We start from the raw sequence: 23,605 nt of genomic DNA, 5'->3' as shown, positions 1-23,605 counted from the left end.
AGCCTTGAGAAAAGCTCATATAGTGAAGCACACATCAGTATCACAATGATATTCCTTTGCCTGAGCCAAGCTTATGGAACCTTTAAGTTACACTAATGATAGGACCACAGAGAGCTAATAATGGCCATTGAGGAACATGGTAATTGGATAGTATACTAACCATTTTGCATCTAATGAATCTCAGTAAACTCTAGAAAAACGCATTTGTGTTGAAAACTGGGGCAATTAATGAAAAATATTATGAGAGATCACATAGTGGGTTCTTCTGGTCATTAAGTACTGACTAACTAACTGGACAGTGATTATAGTGCTATATGCTATAATGAGACCTTTGCCAAATGGATCACACACTATAAGTAACATCATTTTTTAATTCGATACTCGGCATTAACATCTATGTTACTTATTTCAAGCAATGTCAAGCAATGATAATGAGGGAGAACTGAGAAGAGTTTATTATAAATAGCCTACTGTACACCTATAGGCAAATAAACTAGCTGCAAACTATGAGAACTCACACTAGCTGATGATAGAATCCACAAATAAAAGCTGATAATGAGCTGTACAGTATTTATCTTTTTTATTATAAGGTATTATTAACCATTCCTATACTGACAATTGGTTAAGTGATAGTGCAAGATACACCTTAATCTAGTGGATATACATTTATTTTAATTAATTTATTGTCTGTGCAGTGCTCACCAGCATCAAAACCTTTCTTTCTATACGTGCTGGTTATTGGTCTTTGGTTGTGTTTGAATGAAATATAAACTTACTGTCTCCATAGCAGCGGAGAGGGTCAATAGACAACTTGGCCTCTGATGAAGAACGATATGTATCCCCAATCACAACTTGTGTTACTGGCAGGTGATCTTTGTAGGACAAGATGCCATCATCCTTCCTCCTATTTCACAAGAGATATAATGATTAGTCACTGACTAATAATAATATGAAAAATTGAAATTTTATTTATATACTGGTAGTACCCTTTTATTAACTTTATGATAACACATGATATTTACATCATTTGCTAAGATGCAAACAAACAAACAAACAAAAAATGCTTATGCCCTGTACACACAATTCAATCTAGTCTATTTTTCTATTAAAAACCGAATGGACAAATGCAAGTAAAATCGCACTGTGTGAACACCCTTCAATATTTAGCTTATTACTGACTGGGGTATGAAAGATAAGTGCAGGAGGGAGACCACTTAGCATGTATCCATGTATCATCTATATAGATATATGTCTAGTGTCCCGCAGGGCCGGTGCTAGGGTGTCCGGCACCCCCCTGCAAACTCTAAATTTGCACCCTCTCATTTAAAAAAAAAAGGCACACAAATATGGCATGTTATCATAAGCACGGGGCATAGCCACATAATAGTAACCCTAGATGCTGAGCAAAGAGAGAGGGGACAGTTGCTGGGTAGAGAGAGAGAGTTGGACAGATGCTGGAGATAGATGCTCAGCAGAGAGAGGGGTGGTAGAGCTGGGACAGCGGTCCACAAAGCTGTGGTACCCATTCACTATCCTATACTCTTTTTCTGGGCAAGACAGTAATTTATCCATTTCCGCAGTTCAGCATTTATGGACTCGCTAAGCAGCGAATGATTGCTGGTTAGCGAGTCTTGCTGAATCAGGCCCTGTGTCCGACTATTTTGCAGGCTTAGGGTGAGATTTAATAGGATGAGAGTTTCAGTAAGTGAGAGATTTGGTGAGAAATCTCCAGTTGTTTTAAAGTGGCAATCATTTACACTGCAAAATCAAACTGGTTTAGCAGTGTAAATGATTGCCGCTTTAAAAAAACTGGAGATTTCTTACCAAATCTCTCACTTTCTGAATCTCTCATCCTATTAAATCTCACCCCTAGTGTTTAGTGCGTACTGTGATGTATTTTCCCTTTTTATTCATATGTTAATAAATGTTATGTTTTAACTGATCATAACTGTGTCCCCCCTCCCCCTTCCCTTGTACTGCAGAGAGAGAGGGGGCAGATACTTGGCAGAAGGGATGGGGTTGTAGATGCTGGGTAAAGAGTGTGGAACAGATTCTGGGCAGAAGAGGGAAGCAAATGCTGATAAGTGAGGGAATAGATGCTGGGCAGAGAGACAGGGGAGCAGATGCTGGATAGAGAGAGAAGGGCAGGTGCTGGGTAAAGAGAAGGGTGACATGCTGGGCAGAAGAGAGAGAGGCTTCACAGACACAGGAGTAGTAGCTACAGAGATAGAGGAGGTAGGGCACTGGATAAATACTGTAGTCACAGATGGAGCCATCAGCCGTGGGATCCTCAGTGTTGCAGGGGTCAGAGGGGCATGTGACCAGCTCCTCCAATCAGGGGCTCATCTAATCAGCATGTGCTGAGCTCCTCCAATCACAACTCGGGACATGCTGTCCTGACCCTGATTCTGAGATCAGGGGGGAGGGGCTGGGCACCGCAGTGAGGGAGATGTGGGACTTCCCCTGCTGCTGCTTTCTCCGAAGTATGTCCTCCCCTCCCTCACCTTCTGCTGCTGGTTCAGCTATCTGTCATACACTGACAGGCACAGCGGCAGCTGGCAGCAGCGCACATCCTTACACATACCTCCCAACTGTCACGATTTTAGAGGGACAGTCCCGATTTTCGGGTCCTGTCCCGCTGTCCCACCCGCGGCAGGCATTGTCCCGCTGCGGGGGGTGGCAGTTGGGAGACCCCCCAATCTAGTAGAATAGACGCTGTGCGCATGCGCACAGCGTCTATTCTCGTATGAAAATGAGGTCGCGGCTCATTAGCATATGCAGCGCCCTCATTTGCATACGCCCGCCCCCTTTTCGGGGTCAAAAGTTGGGAGGTATGCCTTACAGACAGTCGCAGAGCAGAAAAACGCTGGCCCTGAGTGTCCATTTGTGTGTCTCCAAAACACTGGCATCTGTTGGCAGTGAGTGAAACTACATCTCAAACTACATGCACAAATACAGAGCCAATCACAAGGTAGCAGACTAGCTTTCAAAGCATTTGCTTTAATTCTTACTAGTGTAATATATGTGTAGGATGGTTCCCTTTAGGGATTGGCAGCGCTTTAGGCACTAGGCGCCATGCAGCCATGCTTGTAAATGAGCATGCTTGCTTCATACACGCCTAAGACCACCCCAGGCTCTTGTGAAACTAGTCAATCGGAGTGCTCCCTGCATTGGCCACACCCCTCAAGAATCTAGGCATGGCACAACTGTCAGCGCCACTGAATGTAATAGCCTGTGACTTGCAGGTGTTGCCTGGTTTTTGGCTACTCTGGCAAGAGTTTTAAAGTGGCAAATAAGTAAAAGGCAAAACCAGGTTTGTTTTCTACTTTTGAATGGTTTCCTTTTGAAAAAATTGGGCAGACTATGCAACGCTTGCAAATCACAGGCTATTTCATTTAACCCTGAGTTTGTTCAGAATTGCAAAACAGGCTAATGATTTGTTTTCTAATACCAAAGCCTACTCCAAAATTTCAGCTGCTCATTAACAATGTATTATAAAATGTCAGATACACAACTTGCTCTTCTGTTTTCTTCTACATCAGAGTTTAATCCCTGTGTACCTCATCATTTCCCAGATCTTGTTCTATTATTTAAAGCACCCAAACTATTTATACCTTCAGTATACCTCCTTGGAAAAAGCAAGGCTTTGCTTTTTTTCTCACCAATAGACAGTCTGACCAACTAATAAAGAATTAATTAGTTTGTGCTTTCTGAAAAATGTTTATATTTACTGCAGCTGCAAGATTAGTCTGATGTCTCTGGAAGATTTCAGACTTTAGTGCTCCCAGTTAAGGCCAGATCTACTATGCTTGAAAACTGATAAACCACCAGCCAGTCAGCTCCTAACTGCCATGTCACAGGCTGTGTTTGAAAAATCATAGGTAGGAGCTGATTGGTTGGTGGTTTATCACTCTCCATTTGATCACTTTCCAGATCCATAATGTTTCTGGAAATGTAGGGGTACATTTACTAAAATAGGAGTAATATTGAAGATGGGATATCACCAATAACAACCAATCAGATTCTACTTCTTATTTATTTAGCACCTTCTAGAAGATAATATATAGAATCTGCTTGGCTGCTATTGGCAACATTCCATCTTCCAAAGAACTCCCATCTTAGTAAATGTACCACAGAATTTTTCAGTGTTCTTTCTTAGGGAGCAGGGAGGGAAGGAGCAGCCATGTTCCTAAGCATGGGGCATGCTGGAGGTGGTCTGGGGGTGTGGTGATGGGATTGCATCATCATAGCCCCACCCCCAGCTTTACAATGACCACATTACCAGCATTACCAAGAGAGTGGACCATGATACAAATTAGCGCAAATTATTCCATCTGAACAGTGATATGGAGGTTTAGGGGTGTGGGAATTCTGGTGGATGGGGGAGCAAGCAGGATTTTTTTTAAATCTGCCCATCCATCTTTCTTTATTTGCAAAAATCAAATTTATCTCTTGCCTCTATGACCTATACAATTACAGATGTAGCCCCTGTCAGCTTTGGCCGCAGGGAGATGGGCAGGGTTAGGGGGGGGGTAGTTGGGGCAGCGAGGGGGACCGGCGGCGGTGTCGAGAGAGGCGTCAGGGACCTGGGGGAATCTCCGTTGCCATGGGGTGGCTGCCAGGGCTGGCGAAAGTATCGCCAGCCCATGCTGCAAAGTTTAGCCCGGCTCCATCTGTAGGTTTACTTCTATATTACTTCAATATTCTGCTTTTTGGTCCTCCACCGTCAGTAGCTGAAATATTTAGGCTACTACAGTACACCATTTATGGAAATGTGGGAAATTACTCACATTTGGGGGTAAAATTATGGTTTTTATTTTTAAATAAATTACCTATTTTCTCTGCACCTACTGTATGGCCCTTATTCTAGTTGATTCGGATGGATGCGTATTTCGGACAGGAACCGAGTGTTCTTAGCCCTGCCTACTGTACGGATTGCTCACACCGTCCGAATGCGGTAAGACACTGAGCGAACGGACCACAAGTGTATGTTTCATGTGAACACCTCCTCCATCTGTGGGAACCTCCCCCATTCTCCAATGGTCGCCGACCATCGAATGATGGACCAAGTGGTCAGGCAGCAACGAGTGCTCCAGACATTTTTCCATATGAAAGCAGGGATATGGGTGGGCAGCTGACATCCGGCTATGTCAGCTGTCCGCCCCCCCACACGTGTGTCACGACTGCATTACCATACGTACGCCCAGCATTTTCATGGGAAGGCCCATGAAACGCGGGGCGTATGCATATGGTAATGAGCCCAAACAGCCCTTCACACCCCTCTCCACCCCCTGCTCAGATGGTTCCGACCTATCGTTTTCTGCACGGACCTCACGCCATGTTCGGACGCGCAAGGCATTTGCACATGCGCAGAAACGCCTCTGCACATGCGCAAAGACCAAACATCGTCCGTCTGCCCGTACACGGAGCCGTCAATCAGAATAAGGACCAATGTATGAATCAGTTGGTGCTGTTATGTTCCAAGTCTGACAATTGGTCTTTGGGTGTGCATTGTGGGAGCCACCTTCCCTTTGCTGGAGACTATAGTCATTGTGGCAAAGAAGGTTCTTATTTTTCTCTTTCTGTGAAACAGTTGCTCTTGCCGTTATTATGTTATGACAGATGAGCCACCTTAACTGTTTCTGGATGTGAGGTTGTCGAATTCTACAATAAATGGAGTTTATTTATTGATAAATTGGACTCAAGCAACAAACCTACATATGTATGTTGTTTTGAACAACAAACTGTTATCTATATGAACAACTTCAGAATGATTTTTGAGTTCATGTATGTTAACTGAGGTCCCTATTTGTCTGGTTTTTATAAGTACTGTATATGCTCTCTCTTTTTCTATGTATTGATATAGACTGTTATCACGTACCCCCAGGGCTGGTGGAAGGTTTTTTGGCACCCTAGGCAAAAATTCCATTACTGCGCCTGGCCAGGTCACCCCTCGGTGCAGCCACTGGCCGGGTCACCCCCTCGGCGCCGCCACTTGCCGGGTCACCCACTTGTTACCGCCACTGCCCGGGTCACTCGATCAGCATAGCCACTGCCCGGGCAGCAATATTATATTTGAAAATATAATGGGTAATATAAGTGGGTGCAGCAGGGGATTGCTTTTAAAATACGTAATTTACATGTTCATCACAGTAAAGAGGCGCCCTCTAGTGGCTAGTGCACTAGGCAGCTGCCTAAAGCTGCCTAGTGGTAGCTCCAGCCCTGCATACCCCCCTGCCACACCTCTTCCCTCCCCTAAATGTTCCTCTCATCTTTTCTAAACCCCTAATTTTTTATATTCAGTTGTATGAGGGCACATCCTTGCCCGGCGCCTGCCAGATCCCTTTCACTGACGAGCGCTGGCGATAGAGACTGGGAAGCGCGTGCGTCTCATGCGCATGTACATCCCAGTATCACGGCGGCAGGGCAGCATCTCCCTGCCCGTCTCCGCTTCAGGGAGACGCTGCCCAGTTCAGGGTGGGGGGTGTGTCGGGGCGGCGAGGGGGACCGTCGGCGACGGCGGGGAGGCGGCAGGGACCGGTGGGGACCGGCGGCGACGGTCGGCAGGCTCCGTTGCTATGGGGCATGCGAGCATCTCCTGCGCGTACGCCCCTGGCGGTAGCCGGCCGCTGGCGGGGGCTGGCGATAGAATCTGTAAGTTTTCTTTTGTGTATGATATTGTCCTTTTACTAACTGTTTTATCTTATAATCATTGTATTTGCATGTGTCTGTTTTTTTTTCTTTTTCTTTCTTGATTGGTTGTATTCTATCTGAATGGTCATGTGTTTTCCTGACATTATATAGTGTTCTATTACATGAGGCTATTGACCTTTTTATGCATACTTTGTTGGATCTATGTACCTCTGTTTCCATGCTTCTTTTTCTAAATAAATACATCTTAAAAGATACTGCACATCCTGCACCCAGATTATACTGACCTTGGGTGCCAGCGAGGAGGTCCCTCTTTCTCTGGGGTGCCACCTTCCTAGTCATTTTTCAGGAAGATGGCACCGCATAGAGAGTCATTGTGCCAGATCCCTTGCTAGTTTCTGAGTATGTGCCTTCTTCCAAAGTATCACTGGAAAGATGGTGCTGCATAGGAGGAGAGATCAACTTGCCTGCACAAGGAAAGATGTGCAACTGAGCGGGTGGTCTGCTACACAGAAGGTGTGGCCCACTCTACATGGCCCCCCTGCATAATACCCCAATGTTTTTAGTGTGCATGCATGTCAACAGTATGTACAGTAAATAGCGATCCATATACAGTATAGGCTTTTGCTTATAATTAGCGTGTTTCTTTGTGTACAGAGCCGGATTAACAATGGGCCTGATGGAGCTACAGCTCCAGGTCCACTCTCTAAATATGCCCATTTTGTAGCTGAGGGTCAGGGCTTTCCAACGAGCCCCGCCCCGAGTCTCTAGCCCCCCGGAAACCGGAGATACTGCCAGGCAAAGCTGGAACGTTTTCTCCATAGGATAACATGAGACCCACAAATTCCGACTCCCACCTGGTTCCAACGGCATCACAGAAGCTCAAGGTTGATCTCAGTCTAACCCAAATTGGGCCTTCAATCTGATACCAGGCTGGTCCATATTGGTTCTAGAGATATTTCGTGTAAACCGATTTTTCTTTTTTTTTCATTTTTGAAATGTAATTTCATGGTTGTTCATGTTGTTTGAGGACAGATTTCTCTGGAACCAAATGGCCCAGTTTCACAGGACCAAATTCATTTGAAAATAATTCGAATCCCTCGTGTAAATGGGTCAGTTGGTTCCGAAGATATAGCTGGTTGTTTAAAGGGGGGAGGGTAGTTTTCTCTCCTCCTCACGCCAGAAAATGCAGGAACTAGGCTGGTGTAAAAGGGGCCAATCCGGGAATGTCCCTGCATGATCCTGGGTCAATATTCCTGGGTAAATCCCTGCATTTTCTGGTGTGAAAGGGGTATTATATCAAATAGCTGGGACCTACATTGCTCTGAATACAGCCTGGCAGCCCCCTGCTCTCTGTCCGGCTGTCAATGGCTGTCATTTCTGCCTGGCGGCGGCTGTCCCTCAGTTACCACAAGCATGTATTCCCCCTTGGCAATGAGCATGTAATCCCACATGGCAATGAGCATGGAAACTCTGGCAATGAGCATGGAACCCCTGGCAATGAGCATATAGGTAAGCAGCACTTATGTAGCATAATTTTTAATAGGCATTATGGTGTTTGGCTTAATACGTAATGGACATTATGGTGTGTGGCTTAACATGTAATGGATATTATGGTGTAATTTTTAATGCACACCTTTGGCGCGCAATGCCCGTTTATGAATCATATTGTGCATAATTGCTCAATCTGTTTGGTATAGTGTGTATTTTGGCTCAATCCATGTGGCAGAATGTGAATTTTTGCCTTAATCTGTGTGGCATAACGTGAATTTTGACTCAATCCGTGAACCATAGTGTGAATTTTGGCTCAGTCAGTGTGAATTTTTTTTTCATTCCATGTGGCATAATGTGTAAGAGTATAAAGGGGTGTGTACAGTATAAAGGGGTTACTATTGTGTTGCATGATTTGTCTAAGGGATATATGAGGTCCGGTATGATATGCTGGCAGTCGAAATACCGACGCCGGACTCCCGACCGCCGCAATGCCGACAAGGCGGGGCTGTGGATCGCTCCCCCTTTCGGGTTCGCTGCACTCACCAAGCAGAGGGCACAGTGCCTTGCTACGCTCGGCACACTATTTTATTCTGACTGGAGTGCTGCCTCACCCCGCAAGTATCTTAGGACATCTGCATCCTGCGGGTGCACCTTTGGATATCTCCCTGCATTTTTCCTATGTCAGACCCCTGCTTTTTCCAGGCATATATAATAAGTTGAAAGTATTTACAAAAATAGAGACACACCCATGAGCAGACCACCCAACCAGAACACTGGTCACGCCCCCCACATTATTAGCTGCTGGCCACAACCCCTATTATTGCGCATAATAGGCCCTTGATCATTTTCAGCTCCAGGCCCATTTAGACCTTAATCTGGCTCTGTTTGTGTATAACGTGTCAGTACTTTGTAATTAGAGATGAGCGGTTTAGATTTACACTGATCTACTTAGATTTCAAATCTGGATTGTATTGGCTATAGACTGTTACATGTTTTGGATAGGCAATAAGAGAAATCCGAACTAGTGCTAATTTGGCGTTAAGACCTGAGTAAATCTGAACCGATGATCTCTATTTTTAATATACTTTTATAACCAGGCCGTAACTGTGAAGCAAATGTCTTTCTTTGTAAATACTGTAAGATAAACTGTACAAAGCACACTTAGAATAGTTTCAGTGTAATGTACCTTTAAATTTAAGGATTGAACATTACAATGATAATTAAGTAACCCATAATCTGCACGTTATTAAATACACACTGATAAACATAATAATGATTGCTTTAAGCACACAAATAGAAAAACTTTGTAGGTGTTGTTTTGTTTATAAATAATTTGCTTGCTCATTTGTTCTGCTTTTTGTGGATGATGAAGGAATAAATTGCTGGTTTAATAAGTACTGTCTTCTAAAGGTCAGAGGTTTAAATTAAGTGCCTGTGAGTGTGCATGCGCAAACAGCTGTATTTAACGGTTTTAGTTAGCAAATGATTCAAACAGCCATTTTTACAACATTTTAAATGCTTTGCCATTCATCAGAAATAATTATTTACAGCTTAATGTCTGAGAAATTGTAAGCACATTTCCGTTAATGGCAAAACAGCAAGGTAATTAACTGATGTTTTTCATTACAAAAAACAGTCTACCATAAAGTACGGAAAAATACAGTTTGTCAGTTTCCCCAGCTTGTAAACATGGGCATATGTGTGCTGCCATTATTTTTATTCCAATTACACCATTTTGTAGAAATCTGCTCAGTACACAGATGACCTTGCTTAAAAAAACTGCTGGAACTAAAACTTATTCAGCTGTTAAGAAAGATTTGCGTATATGGCAGAATCACCCACTTCTTTCTTCTAATCATGTTCAGGAAAACAAATGTTTTGGGTTTATCTTTTTATAAGTACACATAGAAGGTCATTTAGCATCAGTATACATGAAGTATCATTTATCATACAGTAAGTAAACATAGAGGGTCATTTATTATAAGTACACATGGAGGGTCATCTATCAGAAGTACACATGGAGGGTCATTTAGCATAAGTACCCATGGAGGGTCATTTAGCATAAGTAGTCATGAAGGGTCATTTAGCATAACAACACGTGGAGGGTCAATTAGTATAAGTACACATGGAGGGTCATTTTGAATAAGAACACGTGGAGGGTCATCTGTCAGAAGTACACATGGAGGGTCATTTATTATAAGTACACATGGAGGGTCATCTATCAGAAGTACACATGGAGGGTCATTTAGCATAACAACACGTGGAGGGTCAATTAGTATAAGTACACATGGAGGGTCATTTTGAATAAGAACACGTGGAGGGTCATCTATCAGAAGTATACATGGAGGGTCATTTATTATAAGTACACATGGAGGGTCATCTATCAGAAGTACACATGGAGGGTCATTTATTATAAGTACACATGGAGGGTCATCTATCAGAAGTACACATGGAGGGTCATTTATTATAAGTACACGTGGAGGGTCATTTATTATAAGTACACATGGAGGGTCATCTATCAGAAGTACACATGGAGGGTCATCTATCAGAAGTACACATGGAGGGTCATTTATTATAAGTACACATGGAGGGTCATCTATCAGAAGTACACATGGAGGGTCATTTATTATAAGTACACGTGGAGGGTCATTTATTATAAGTACACATGGAGGGTCATCTATCAGAAGTACACATGGAGGGTCATCTATCAGAAGTACACATGGAGGGTCATTTATTATAAGTACACGTGGAGGGTCATTTATTATAAGTACACGTGGAGGGTGATTTATTATAAGTACACGTGGAGGGTCATTTAGCATAAGTACACGTGGAGGGTGATTAAACATAAGTACACATGTAGGGTCATTTATTATAAGTACACGTGGAGGGTGATTAAACATAAGTACACATGTAGGGTCATTTATTATAAGTACACGTGGAGGGTGATTAAACATAAGAACACATGGAGGGTCATCTGTCAGAAGTAAACATAGAAGGTCATTTAGCAAAAGTATACAGTTAGGGTCATTTCACATGAGTACACATGGAGGGTCATTTATTATAATTACACTGTTAGGGTCAATCAACTCCACGTTAACGTGGATAGTGGGGGCATGAAAAGGCCGGGAGGACGCATTCCGCCGCCGCTCGCAACGCTTCGGGGTGGCGTGGATAGTAGGGGGGGTGCCTAAAACCTCATTGTATGCCATACAAGTGTATAGCTAATGTAATGGCATCACACTCTATAAAATCGCATGAGATTGTATGCGATTTTGCGGGAGGTGCGATGCAATGCGATCAGCCGGGCCAATAGAGCAGTGAATAAATTACATAGGAAAATCGCATTGCATCGCACGGCACTAAAACGGCCCTTGCGATGCAATGCGATTTCCCTACGCTAATGTATGTATGATAATTGGGTGCCCTGCTAATACATAAGTACCCAACAATACTGCTCCAATGTATTGATGAGTAGCAGGCACAAGCAAAGCCTACGGTAATAAAAACTACAATATACTGCACAATAGCTACAGTAACATTCCTGGCACTTGTATTATTAAGCATTGCAATAGCTATATGGTTAGTAAACTAGCTCCAAAAGTGAATACACATGAAAATCACACGATAGAACACTGAGTGCAGCAGGTGCTTATGATTCAGGGAAATGTGAATAAAAACCCTACTATATGAATACACCATGGCAGGTTGTGGTACTGTTTGGTTGCTGTGTATATTTTCTCCTTGTCTGTCACATAGTAGTAAAATGGCTTATAGAAGCTTCCTAGTATCAGCGAGTAGAGCAGCATGGTAGAGACACCGGGCACAGTTCATACAGTATTTGCACATGGAGAGATTACAGAAGAGCACAGCCAGTCTGCATAGTCATAGGTCAACCCTCAATATTCCTCAATATTTTATCAGTATGCAATTGCGGAGGACATTGGGGGCCAAATGCAATAGAGTGTGAGAATCAGAAAGTGAGAGATTTTGGGAGAGTTGTCCCATTTTTTTTTTAAACGGCGATCATTTATACTGAAAAAAAAAAACCAGGGTAATTCTGCCATGTAAATGATTGCCACTTTAAAAGAAATGGGACAACTCTCCCAAAATCTCTCACTTTCTGATTCTTACACATTATTACACATTTGGCTCCGGGTTCCTATCTTCTTACTTGCGATGATTATCAGTTCCGTACCTTACCAACACACAGCTGCATTTGTGGACACACATGAATTAGGGCCACTATGAGAAAGTCATTATATTTGATTTGGGAACCAAGGAGAATTATAACAATCATGATGGCAATGTGCTATAAGATTATTGTTGACTTCGATGCCACCATGGGAATGCGGTTTTAGGGTCACATGTTTAAGGCTGTGGCCTGGGTCCAGTAGGGTTGTGGCCAGTCATCAGATAGGTTTGGCTAACCATTAGAGAATGTAGTGGGGGTTTCCCATATTCCCCTGCGAGCCAGTCTGACCCTAGTATGGTGCAAATTTACAGTATGTGGGTTGAGTATAGTGATTGTGTATAGGGCAAATAATACCTGGATGCCAGAGACCTAGTAGGTGTTGGCATGAGTCTCACTAGCTGCCTGTGCAATCAGGTGTAATGAATTTGGCAAAGAAATGAAGGATTCAGGTTCATTCGCAAAGCACATTTGGGGGTGATTCTGGTTGGTTTGCAAAAGAAAACTCCTTTAATGGACAAAACCATGTGCACTGCAGGTGGGGCAGATGTAACATGTGCAGAGAGTTAGATTTGGGTGGGGTGTGTACTTTAAACTAATATCTATATTGCAGTGTAAAAATAAAGCAGTCAGTATTTACCCTGCACAGAAACAAAATAACTCACCCAAATCTAACTCTCTCTACATCAAACCATTACACTGACTTCAGTTTTTTGGGGGACAGGTTCTGTTATCAATCAGTCCTACCGAAGTGCACACCACTGTTGCCATGAAAAATTATTTGCCCACATTGCATCTCAGTATGACAGTAACCAGCCCATACTGTTATGATGATTCATTTGCAGATCTGATTTACAGTAAGAGCCATATACACAAAAAGGCATACATTATCAACTTTAGTAATATAAATGTAAATTGGAAATGCTTTGAGGTAATGCTTAGTGAACAAAGGCCCTCTAGGGGTATTCAATCATTTAGATGGCAGTATGACAGCAGTACTGTAGTGTGCAGAATGTTTCTGTAGCAGACATGCAAAACACTGTATCTCCCCCACAGTAAGTGTTGTATAGCAGCCATTTAGGCCTGATAGGCCTATAACATTATTATGATATCATTATCTCCGCTCAGACCGCGTTCTGATTAAATGTTATAATGAGACTACAGCTTGGTTCCATATGGAGTTCTTAAAGTCGTAGGAAAATGTTTGCAGCTGGAAGGTATGATTCAGTAATTGTGATTTCTTTGCCTAAACATATCAGATATTTTCGTAATTAAATACTTCTTTCCTATAACTTTCTGAAATGCATTTAATTCTATTCAAGGGAAGTTTATAATGTGCTGTTTAAATGCTTTGTCTTTTTGAAATAAACTAATATTGGATGACAGTTGTCTTAGACTAAATAGCTTCATTGTTCGGAAAGTTCAAGAAATCTCTCACTCTCAACGGGCTCAGCTGCAATGGTCCAGCTAAATAGCAAGGCAAGGCCACACCCCATCTATCTGAGGTTTGCCCCTTAACAACGAAGTTATACCAACCATTTCTTGACGCACGTCATTAAACATGACAGTATTAGTGATGGCTCTGATGATAGTCCCCAGGCAGGGTCCCCAGTTAGTTTCAGTATTAATGTCAATTTGAAATAAATTAAGTTGGGTTTCCATCATTAGTTTTTATTTACATTTCTGTAGGTGCAAACTGTGTACTGTAAACTGGTGAGTGGTGGAAGGGTGTGTTTTGGATAAGAAATATATAATTATATGCTTATAGAAATTTTAAAGAAAGATAAATGACAGTACATAAGATTTGTACTTTATGCGGCTGATTCAGGATCGCTCAAAGTGATCTGAATTTGACCTCTTCCCCAAAGGTCGGGGTTGGTGGATGCACATTTCTGTGGGGAGGGAGGGCCGGGGGTGAAAACGGGGCTCATCCATGAAAACACTGGGCGTTCCCAAGGGTAAGCGGCCGATGCCTGCCTGGGACAGGCGGCTGACATCACAGGATGTCAGCCGTCCACACTATCTTTGTCCTAACGCTTGTAAATAAAAGTCAGTTGAGACTGGAGAAATCATTTGATGGTTGGCAAACATTGATTAATTTCTCCTGCCAGCGGAGGCATATGAGGGATAACTCGTAACACCCCCCTCACATGTTACCGAGGGAAATCGGCGGCGGGGGTGTTCTGACCAGCGGTGTTAAGCCACTTGCTAAGCAGCGAAGGGGCTGCTTATGCTGCTTTCAGACCGCAAAACTGGCTTTGACCAGGTATTTTGAAAAGTTTCTAAAAACGGTTCTGCCATGTAAAACCCCCTTCACACCGCATTACCGGAATATTACCGTTTAAGTGCCGTTTTTTTACACTGACAGACCCGTTTTTGGAAACTTTCCAAATACAGGATCAAAGCCAGTGCGGTCTTCAGCAACCGCCCCCCCCTGTACAGTTTTAACACCCCCCCCCAACCAATAGGGCTAACACCCCTCCCCCCCCAATGTGTTTAAGAAAGCCCCCCGTGCAGCATGTACCTCATATGCCTTGCGGATCCCGGCTGTGCAGATTCCTGCTGCTTATAAAAAAAGTGACTTTCGGAAAATGGCTGCCCCCATACCAAAGACAGTTTTTTCAAACAGTCTTTCCTATGGGGCAGCCATTTTCCGAAAGTCACTTTTTTTTATAAGCAGCAGGAGCCGACAGCCGGGATCGTAAGGCACAAGGTACCGGCGCATGGGGGTTTTCTTAAACACATTATGGGGGGGGGGGTCCCCTCTGAGCCAGGTCTCCTCTGAGCCAGGTCCTCTCTGCGCTGGTCACTCTGAGCCAGCGCAGTGCATATTTAAAGAGCCGGTCGAGCATTACATATGCACATGTGTAATGAGCGGCTAATTATATATGTGCATATGAAATTATCGTCTAATTACATATGCGCATATGTAATTAGCGGCCGCCTCATTAAATATGCAGGCACTGGGGACCAATAGTGCTCACTGCTGCCTGGGTACCGTTTCAGACCCGTTCAGACTGCAAAAAAAACGGGTCTGAAACGTGTTGGACCCTGCTTTTTTACCATTTTAAAATACCGGTTATTTTAAAACGGTAAATTCACTCTGGACCTTTCAGACTGCACATATTACCGTTTTGAAACGGTAAAGAAACGGCAATATACCGTTTAATTTGTGCGGTCTGAAAGGGGCATGGGTGAGCTGTAATAAATGACCCCCTATGTCTTTAGTTAAAATCTCTATAACCATATAATAAAATGATTAAATTCCACAATACACCCGTCTACCTCATACTAGCTATAGTATCAGTGTTTGCACTAACAAGCTATACCACATCTTAAAAACCCACTTGCTGGTCCAGCTTTTTTTAATGTCTTTAATTTTGTTTTAGAATTGGAGAAGCTGCGTCATGTGATTAATCATCACTAATCAATGGAATGACTTCATAAGGCTTGTGGTGAATCGATTATCCACTGTACATCCTTCGTTTTCCATTATGTAATTTACATATCTTTAAGCTAGAAATGTACGCCAAACCCAATATTTGATCTTTGTTTTGGTTTTCGACATGCAGTTTTTATTAAAAAAAAAGTAAGAAAAAACACCCCAGCTAAAAATCACATAATTTGGGCCTATTTTGTTTCTACAGTATTATTAACCCCAATAAAATTAAATCACCTTTCCAGTCACAGCTTACAATATTGTTCACCAACAACGGTGAACAATATTCCAATAATATTTATATATAATAATAATAATAATTAATGTTATATTTATATATAACAGTAATTATTATTTTCAATACTATATAACAATAATAGTTACTTATTTTTTTAAATGTCTTGCAAATTAGTAACGTATTATATTCAATCAAACCAACTATTCAACACAGAAATTTACGAGGAATCATAAAGACAAAAAACTGTAAAGGTCCATACACACTGGGCGACTATGCCCAGCGTGTATGGACAGCGATGATGTAAATCATCGCTGCGAGGAAGGCCGCTCAGTGCATACACACTGAGCGGCTATCCCCCTGTCCGGCGCTGACGGAGGGGGGAGGACAGCGTTGCATAGCGCAGAGCTATGCAAAGCCGTCCCCAATGCCGCTTATCTGCTGGTATAACCAGCAGATGAGCGGCTGTCATGGCGATGATGCGGGAGCGTGCAGCAGCGATCACACTAGGCGGCTTTGAGCTGAAAGCCGCTCAAACAGGCTGTTTTGAGCGGCTTTCAGCTCAAAGTCGACCAGTGTGTATGGGCCTTTAGACTTAAAAATGAAAAAATTGCAACAACAGATGTCGATGCCACCTACACAAGTGCATGCCTATTCTCAGTTCTCAATGTGGTCCTCCCAATTGTTCAAGGCATTGAAAGAGTCTGGGAGGCCTGCTTTCAATGCCTTAAACAATTAGGAGAACCAGATTGTCCTCCCAGTAGCAATATTTTGTGACTAGTGCAACATAAGTTATATACGTAGTGGTTATACTCAGGTATACGTGAGTTACTAACTTGTACTAAACTGTCCAAAAACACATTTTATTAGACGATAAATTAGAGCGAGCTTAAGCACATTTGTGACTTCCTGCTATCTATTTGTAGGTTATTTGGGCATGCTGAGACTTGTAGTTGAAAAACAGCAGGGGAGCTTCAGGTGGCCTTCTTATGATGAGGGAGGAGGAAAGCAGATGCCCCCGGTGCGGCTGGCCTGGAGACCGGCGGCGAAACAACATTTTGCAGCCCCCAGCCCTCCCCACTCACCCTGGGTACAACCACGTGAGGAGCCCCTAGGGAGGTGAGGGCCCAAACTCCTACAAACCCCATCTCTTGGCCCCGGCCTCACTGACTGACTCTAACTACCCCCTCTCATTGCATGCTGGCTGTTCCCCCAGCCACAGCTCCAGCCAGGGTCATGACATACTGCCCATCCCATGGGTATAATGGATTGTGTCATATTCTGTAATGGGCATTATGGTGTGTGTGTCATGTGTAATGGGCATAACGGATTGTGCCAGTGCCTTCTTTTTGTGATGCCACGCCTCCTTTACATGAGGCCATGCCCCCTTTTCGCAGCACATGTGTCCCGCTTGCTACAGGTGGGCCTGTGTGCTCAATTTGCCAGGGCCGATTTCTGGTCCCAGTCCAGCCCTGTATACCTGTATGTGTTATGTACAGTATATCTGTACTGTCACTGTTTTACTGTTTTACTAACCGGCTGTTGCTCAGCAATCCAAATCAAATTCCTAGTATATGCAAGGATACCTGGCCAATAAAGTGCATTCTGATTCTGCTAAAAATACTGCTTAAAACAAGACTCACCATTGCTTTTGGTCAGCATCACAGTTACAGTAGAACCTGCTGTCACTGCAATTTCTTTCAATTCCACAGGAACATTTCTGAATGCCAGGACCAGAATCTCCCCAGTAGTAATGCTTCTCATTTCCTTTTCCAACCCACCATGTGTATGGGTGTCCATCTATTATACCAAAACACAAAGCACAGGACTCAGTTATTAGAACATGTCACAAATATATACTCACTGAGTTTAAACAGAGATGGATTGGTAGTTTGTCATTTTAATATTATTTTAATTTCCTTGAATTTGAAATTGAATATGAAATCTGCAACTTAATTTGACATATTAATGACAACATAGCTTGTTACTGAAAAATATGTCACAGATAGTAAATATGAGGACATTGAATTAAGACAGCTCTTAAGAGCATTTATCTTTCCTTGGAATCTGCATTATCATTATCCCACAGACACATATTTCTACATAAAGGTACAGTAAATAAAAATGATTACTTATTTCATATTGTTGCGTTTGTACCTTTTAGGCATGAACCAGGTCATGAAGACCCGGGTAATACATTTTACATGTATCCGGGGCACTGACCCAGGTTGCAAGTCCTGGGAATAACGCTGGTTGGTGCATGGTCAAGGACTTAAGACTGTCAACCCAGGTCTTATTGTTTCAGACATAAGAGGACCTGGGTTGACATGCCATGCCCTAGCAATATCCCATATTTGTCTTGTTTTGCAGACCCCCAAAAAACATGCGATAATCAGGTCCATACACCGTGTTCACTTTTACTAAATTCTATGAGGTCAAATTGAATAAAGCTTCTAACAATGAAGAGGTTCAGTTGCCCATAGCAACCACACAAAGTCTGTCTATCATTTCTTTATTGCATCCTATAAAATGATAATGACAAAATCTGATTGGTAGCTATGGGCAACATCACTCCTATTAATTTTATGGGTCAGATGTATCAAGCTTCAAAAAGTGACAAAATGGAGAGTGATAAACAACCCATCAGCTCCTACCTGCCATGTTACATGCGGGGTTTGAAAAATGACAGGTACGAGCTGATCGGCTGGTTCTTTATCACTCTCTGTCCCTTAGCAGGTTTTCTAAATGTATTTCTATGTGTTAATTCCAGTGACGTACGGTGAGGTCATTGCCTGGGGAGGCACTGACCTCCCCCACTGCACTGCACCCCCCCCCCCCCCCCACAAGACAAGAAAACATGTTTTTTCATTAAAGCCCGAGTCCAACAGCTTTTTCCATATCCATGCATATCCAATATTCAGAATTTTTTTTACATCTTCACACACACAAAACCATATACACACACACACACACACACACATATATGTCTCTTATGAAATATATATATATTTATATATGGAGAGAGAAAGAACACATATATATTTCAGAACTCAGCCACAGATGCTAATTCAATGGCTTTCAATTAATGGATTTCAATTTGCAGGGGAGAAGAGGTGCCCCCTTGAGAGCCGGAGCCCGGCTGCAGATGACTCCATTGCCTCCCAGAGTTCTGCCACTGTCTTCATAGGAACCTACAGCATGGGGCTAATTGGGAACTTTACAACAGCATCGCCATACTTTATCAACGCCAAACACCACTTAAACCACTTTCAGGGAAGGTGAAAGTATATTTTTGGAGTTGAACAAGAGAACTAATCTGATGTATCCTTTTATAAGCACACAACCACACACCAAACCAAACCAAACTATCAACATGAATGGTCACCTATAGAGCAGCAACAAACACCATTATATAACTTAAAGGTACCTGTGCACACACAAATGGGGTCATGCATCATACTCTCTGGGGTTTAAATGCTACCAGGCTTACAGGAACAGCCTCTCGTTACTCTTCTGCATCTCTGAACATAAGGAATCATAAGCACAAAATGCAATAGAATTTTTGTGTGACTGCGCAACTACAAACATGAATATTTTTCACTAAATGTTTATGTCTAAATCTACATATATCCCTACATGACTGTTAGATCAGGATAAATTATTGTTGGAAATTGAGGTTGTTTTAAACATACAAAGACTTATTTAAATTGTCAATCTGAGTCTAAGGGGGATATTCAATCGCCGTCGAGCATCTCCCGTGGGGGAGATGCTCGACGGGCCCTATTCAATGCTGTCTTCCCCGACAGCATTGAACAGGGTTTCCCGGCAGAACGAGCCCGACATCTCTAGTTGTCGGGCTCGTTCTGCCGAGAACAGCCAGGAAGTGACGAGCTGCCGGCTGCAGCTCGTCACTTCCCGGCCGCAACTCGCGGCCACGCCCCCTTCTCGCCCCGCTGCAGGCGGAACATTGAATCCCGCCTGCATGTTCTCGGTCGAGCTGACCGAGAACAGGACTGGGTCACGGCGGGCGAGCAAGCTCGTCTGCCGTGACCCGAAGATTGAATACCCCCCTAAATCACCACCAAAAGCAATGCTGATAATCATGTAGTTGAGCGATTTTCTACCTCGTATGCACAAGAATCCCTAAAAAGTTGTAAGGCAGAAGCTTTACATAGAGTGTACACACAATTGTGTTGTTGTGATTGATATGTACAGTATCAGAGATATATCAGAGATGTGGAAAACATTTATGTGGGGTAACTGAGTTGGCTAGTAATTCAGGCAAAAATGATCTGTTTAATGGGCGGATTATGATAGTGTCTCCTAAAGCAAACACAGACACACAGGCATTGGATGCCATAGTCAGATAGCCAGACTGCAACGAGTGCAGGTCTTGATGATGCGACTGGTGGTGACATTTAAAGATGCACCAATCATTGACAGCATGGGTCTCAGCCTTTGTACATTCAGATGAACAAATGTACACTAGGGAAGTAATTTTGTATTGACATTTGCAAAAAGTTGCATACAGTATGGGCAACAGCCAGTAGATGCTACTACAAGTGTGTCTGCATCCACCTTTGAATCTGGCCATCCCGAACTTAGATCATCTGGGACCTTAGATCAGCCATAGTACCATAGATACTTACTCGGTTAATAAATAACCCAACATATTTTTGCACCTCACTTTCATGCCCAGTGCCCAACAATTTGCATATGATTAGGCTCCTAAACTACTGTAAATAAGAAAGGAAACCAGATATTGGAAACAGAAAGCAGCTGGTCCAGAGATGTCTCATGGAAAGATGGAAACTGTTGGTTATTTAACTGGTGGCATTAAATAATATGTAGTGTAATGTAGCATTATCTCACGCTGTAGTTATGTATCATTTACAATCCATTAGAGGTTTTTAGGAAAAAATGGACATTCTTTTACCCCAGGTTCTTGATAGTGGAAAATAGTATTCAAGGCAAAGGCATTCTATATATTTAACTCTTGAGTCTGCGGTGGTACCCAAACAGCTTATTACACAAAACAATAGCTGAGGGATTTATTGTATAATATGATTTAAAACACCATCCATTACACCAAAATCAAATACATTTATTGCCATTTGTATAAACAGACACATCATTCTTAACATTTATATTCCTATAGTAAAATACAGGGGACTAAAATAAACTTTAAATAATAGTTGTAGCTCATCAGTTCTAATTATAGCAGTAGAGTCTCTCCTGTAGTTACTGCCCACATCAGCAAAATCCAATGTTTTTCCTTCCCACAACATAGAGAGTCATTTCAGGGAGAACACTTCCATATAAAACATCTGTCAGGAAGTCCACTTATAAAACATTATAAGGGTTATGTACTTTGAGTGCCGGATGACCTCCCGACAGTTGGGACTGTTAAAAGCCCGACAATCGGGTTCCTAATTTACATAGAGGAAGAATAGAACCTGCATAGAACCTGTATAGAACCTGTAGTAAGTACAGAGAGCCACCGAACCCGCAAGGTACCGGTAGTCAGGATTCCAATGTCGGTCTAATGACCATCGGAATCCAGACAGTTGGAGCCCCATACCACACCCATGTACGGTAATTGGGATGGAGAATTGGCAAATGGAGAAGTTGCACATAGAAGCCAAGTGACCGTTATGAAATACATTCTTTAAAATGATAGGTACTGTAGAATACGATTGGATGCTATGGACAGGGCTGGCAAGAGAAATCCTGGGCCCTGGTACAACTTCCAGGGGCCCCCTGGAGCCTAACTCTAACCCTTCCTAGCATATTTATGATTAGGATGCTGACAGTCGGGATTCCAGTGCCAGAATTGTGGATCCCGACACCAGTCTTCTAACCAGTGTCAGGATTTCCTGTATTGGTATTCCCTCTGCCAGCATTCCATCCAACATGCAGTGCAGAGGCCCTTCATTCTAATTTCCAAAGTGCACCCAACAATAATACAAAACATATTCAGCAGCACTCATTGTAGTATAATGACAAACTGTAGTCCAATTAGTCCATCACTAGATATATGGATAGATCTATATTTCTCTATATGTCTGTCTGTCTATCTATCTACCTACTGTATATATCTATAGATCTATGATGTCATAATCTTGTAATATCGTAGCTCCGCAGTGATGTGGTGTCTGCAAGTGAGCAACACAGCCCGGTGACCCCCCCCCCCATCCCTGGCCGGAACTAACGGACCAGCCCACTAAGCTTTAGTTAAGATGACATTGGAAGAAGAACCAAAAATGCCAACTGGTCTGCTCAAGCTGGGACCCATAGCATGCCCAAGCCTGGGTAATCAGTACCATCTCCCTCCCTCCCCCCCCTCTGCTTCACAGCTTTTTTATTTATTCACTTCTTGGCTTTTTAGATGGCTTGATACAACTCTCAGGAAAACTTGTTTGTATGAAAGATATATATATATATTTTTTATCAAACTAAAATAATTGGATGCTAAATGTACAGGAAATAGCAAGGAACACACCATATATAGTATAATACAAATATTCTAATGTACTGTAACACACATTTATTACACATTCTAAGCTGTATACCGCAGGCTTATTATACTGTCCATCTAAGTTGTATAAGCTCACAGGGAAGGTGTGTGGTTGCCCGGCGACTGATATCAGATCAACTTGAGTAAAGAACTCAATTTATTTGCATACAGTATATAGTTCCTTCAAATAAATTCTTATGCCTCAAATTTATACTCAGCTATATCATACCTCCTTTATCATTCTCCTCTATACATAGGCTCCTTCATCTTACGTTTACACTATATCATAGCAGCCTTGGAAGAATTCTCCCCTACATACAGTACTGTACAGTATGGGTCCTCATTCACTGTAGCTTCAATTGCGCTAAATAGTCCCTCTAATGGGTGCAGTTATTGCTCTTAAAATTGCATCTTATTAGCATAAATGAACAACTAAAAGTGACAAATCTGCACTTCTAAATGACAATAATGTGAGTGCAAATGAGTCTGAATCTGTATATGAAGTACTGCGATGCTGCCAGGGCTGGCAACAGAAATCTTGGGGCCCTGTACAATTATATTTCTTGGGCCCCCACCTAATCCCAAATCCACACCACCCTTTTCTGTACGAGTTTCATTTAGGGCCAGATTTTCTAAGCTTCAAAAGTGATAAAATGGAGAGTGATAAACAGACAGCCAATCAGCTCCTACCTGCCATGTCACAGACTGTGTTTGAAAAATGTCAGGCAGGAGCTAATTGGCTGGCTGTTTATCGCTCTCTATTTTATCACTTTTGAAGCTTATAGCGGGATGTACTAAAGGGAAAATGCGGTAAAACGGGGGTTTCCTATGTACCAATACCCGTCCGCGCCGTTTTCGCGAGGCAGGATTTTGCCACCCTCTGGGTGGCGATACCCTATAGAAGCCTATTGGCTTCTATCGCCGCCCGCCGTCTGCGCGCCCCCCCTCCCGTCCTCCTTTGTCTCCTCCTCCCCCAGCAGGTGTCACAGCCGGCAGGACATCCGGCTGCAGGGGGGAGGAGGAGACGCAGGGGGACACTGGCAGCCGCCGGGATGTGACGGAGACCCCCGCAGACCACAT

At 42.9% G+C, this 23,605-nt stretch overlaps 1 protein-coding gene across 1 annotated transcript in view; it reads right to left on the bottom strand.

Moving 5' to 3' along the window:
* CNTNAP2 (contactin associated protein 2) overlaps positions 1 to 23,605 on the bottom strand; it is a 1,678,538-nt gene that overhangs the window by 295,171 nt on the left and 1,359,762 nt on the right. Inside the window, exons 14-15 of the mRNA XM_083188543.1 lie at positions 17,652 to 17,808; positions 777 to 904 (exon numbers count right to left, since the gene is read on the bottom strand). Of these exons, the coding sequence (XP_083044669.1) occupies positions 777 to 904; positions 17,652 to 17,808 (285 nt within the window). The remainder of the gene's footprint in view (positions 1 to 776; positions 905 to 17,651; positions 17,809 to 23,605) is intronic.

Source organism: Crinia signifera, chromosome 5 (genome assembly GCF_055691185.1).
Source record: "Crinia signifera chromosome 5, ASM5569118v1, whole genome shotgun sequence".
In the NCBI taxonomy this organism is placed as follows: domain Eukaryota; kingdom Metazoa; phylum Chordata; class Amphibia; order Anura; family Myobatrachidae; genus Crinia; species Crinia signifera.
This window is presented reverse-complemented; position numbering and strand designations above follow the sequence as displayed.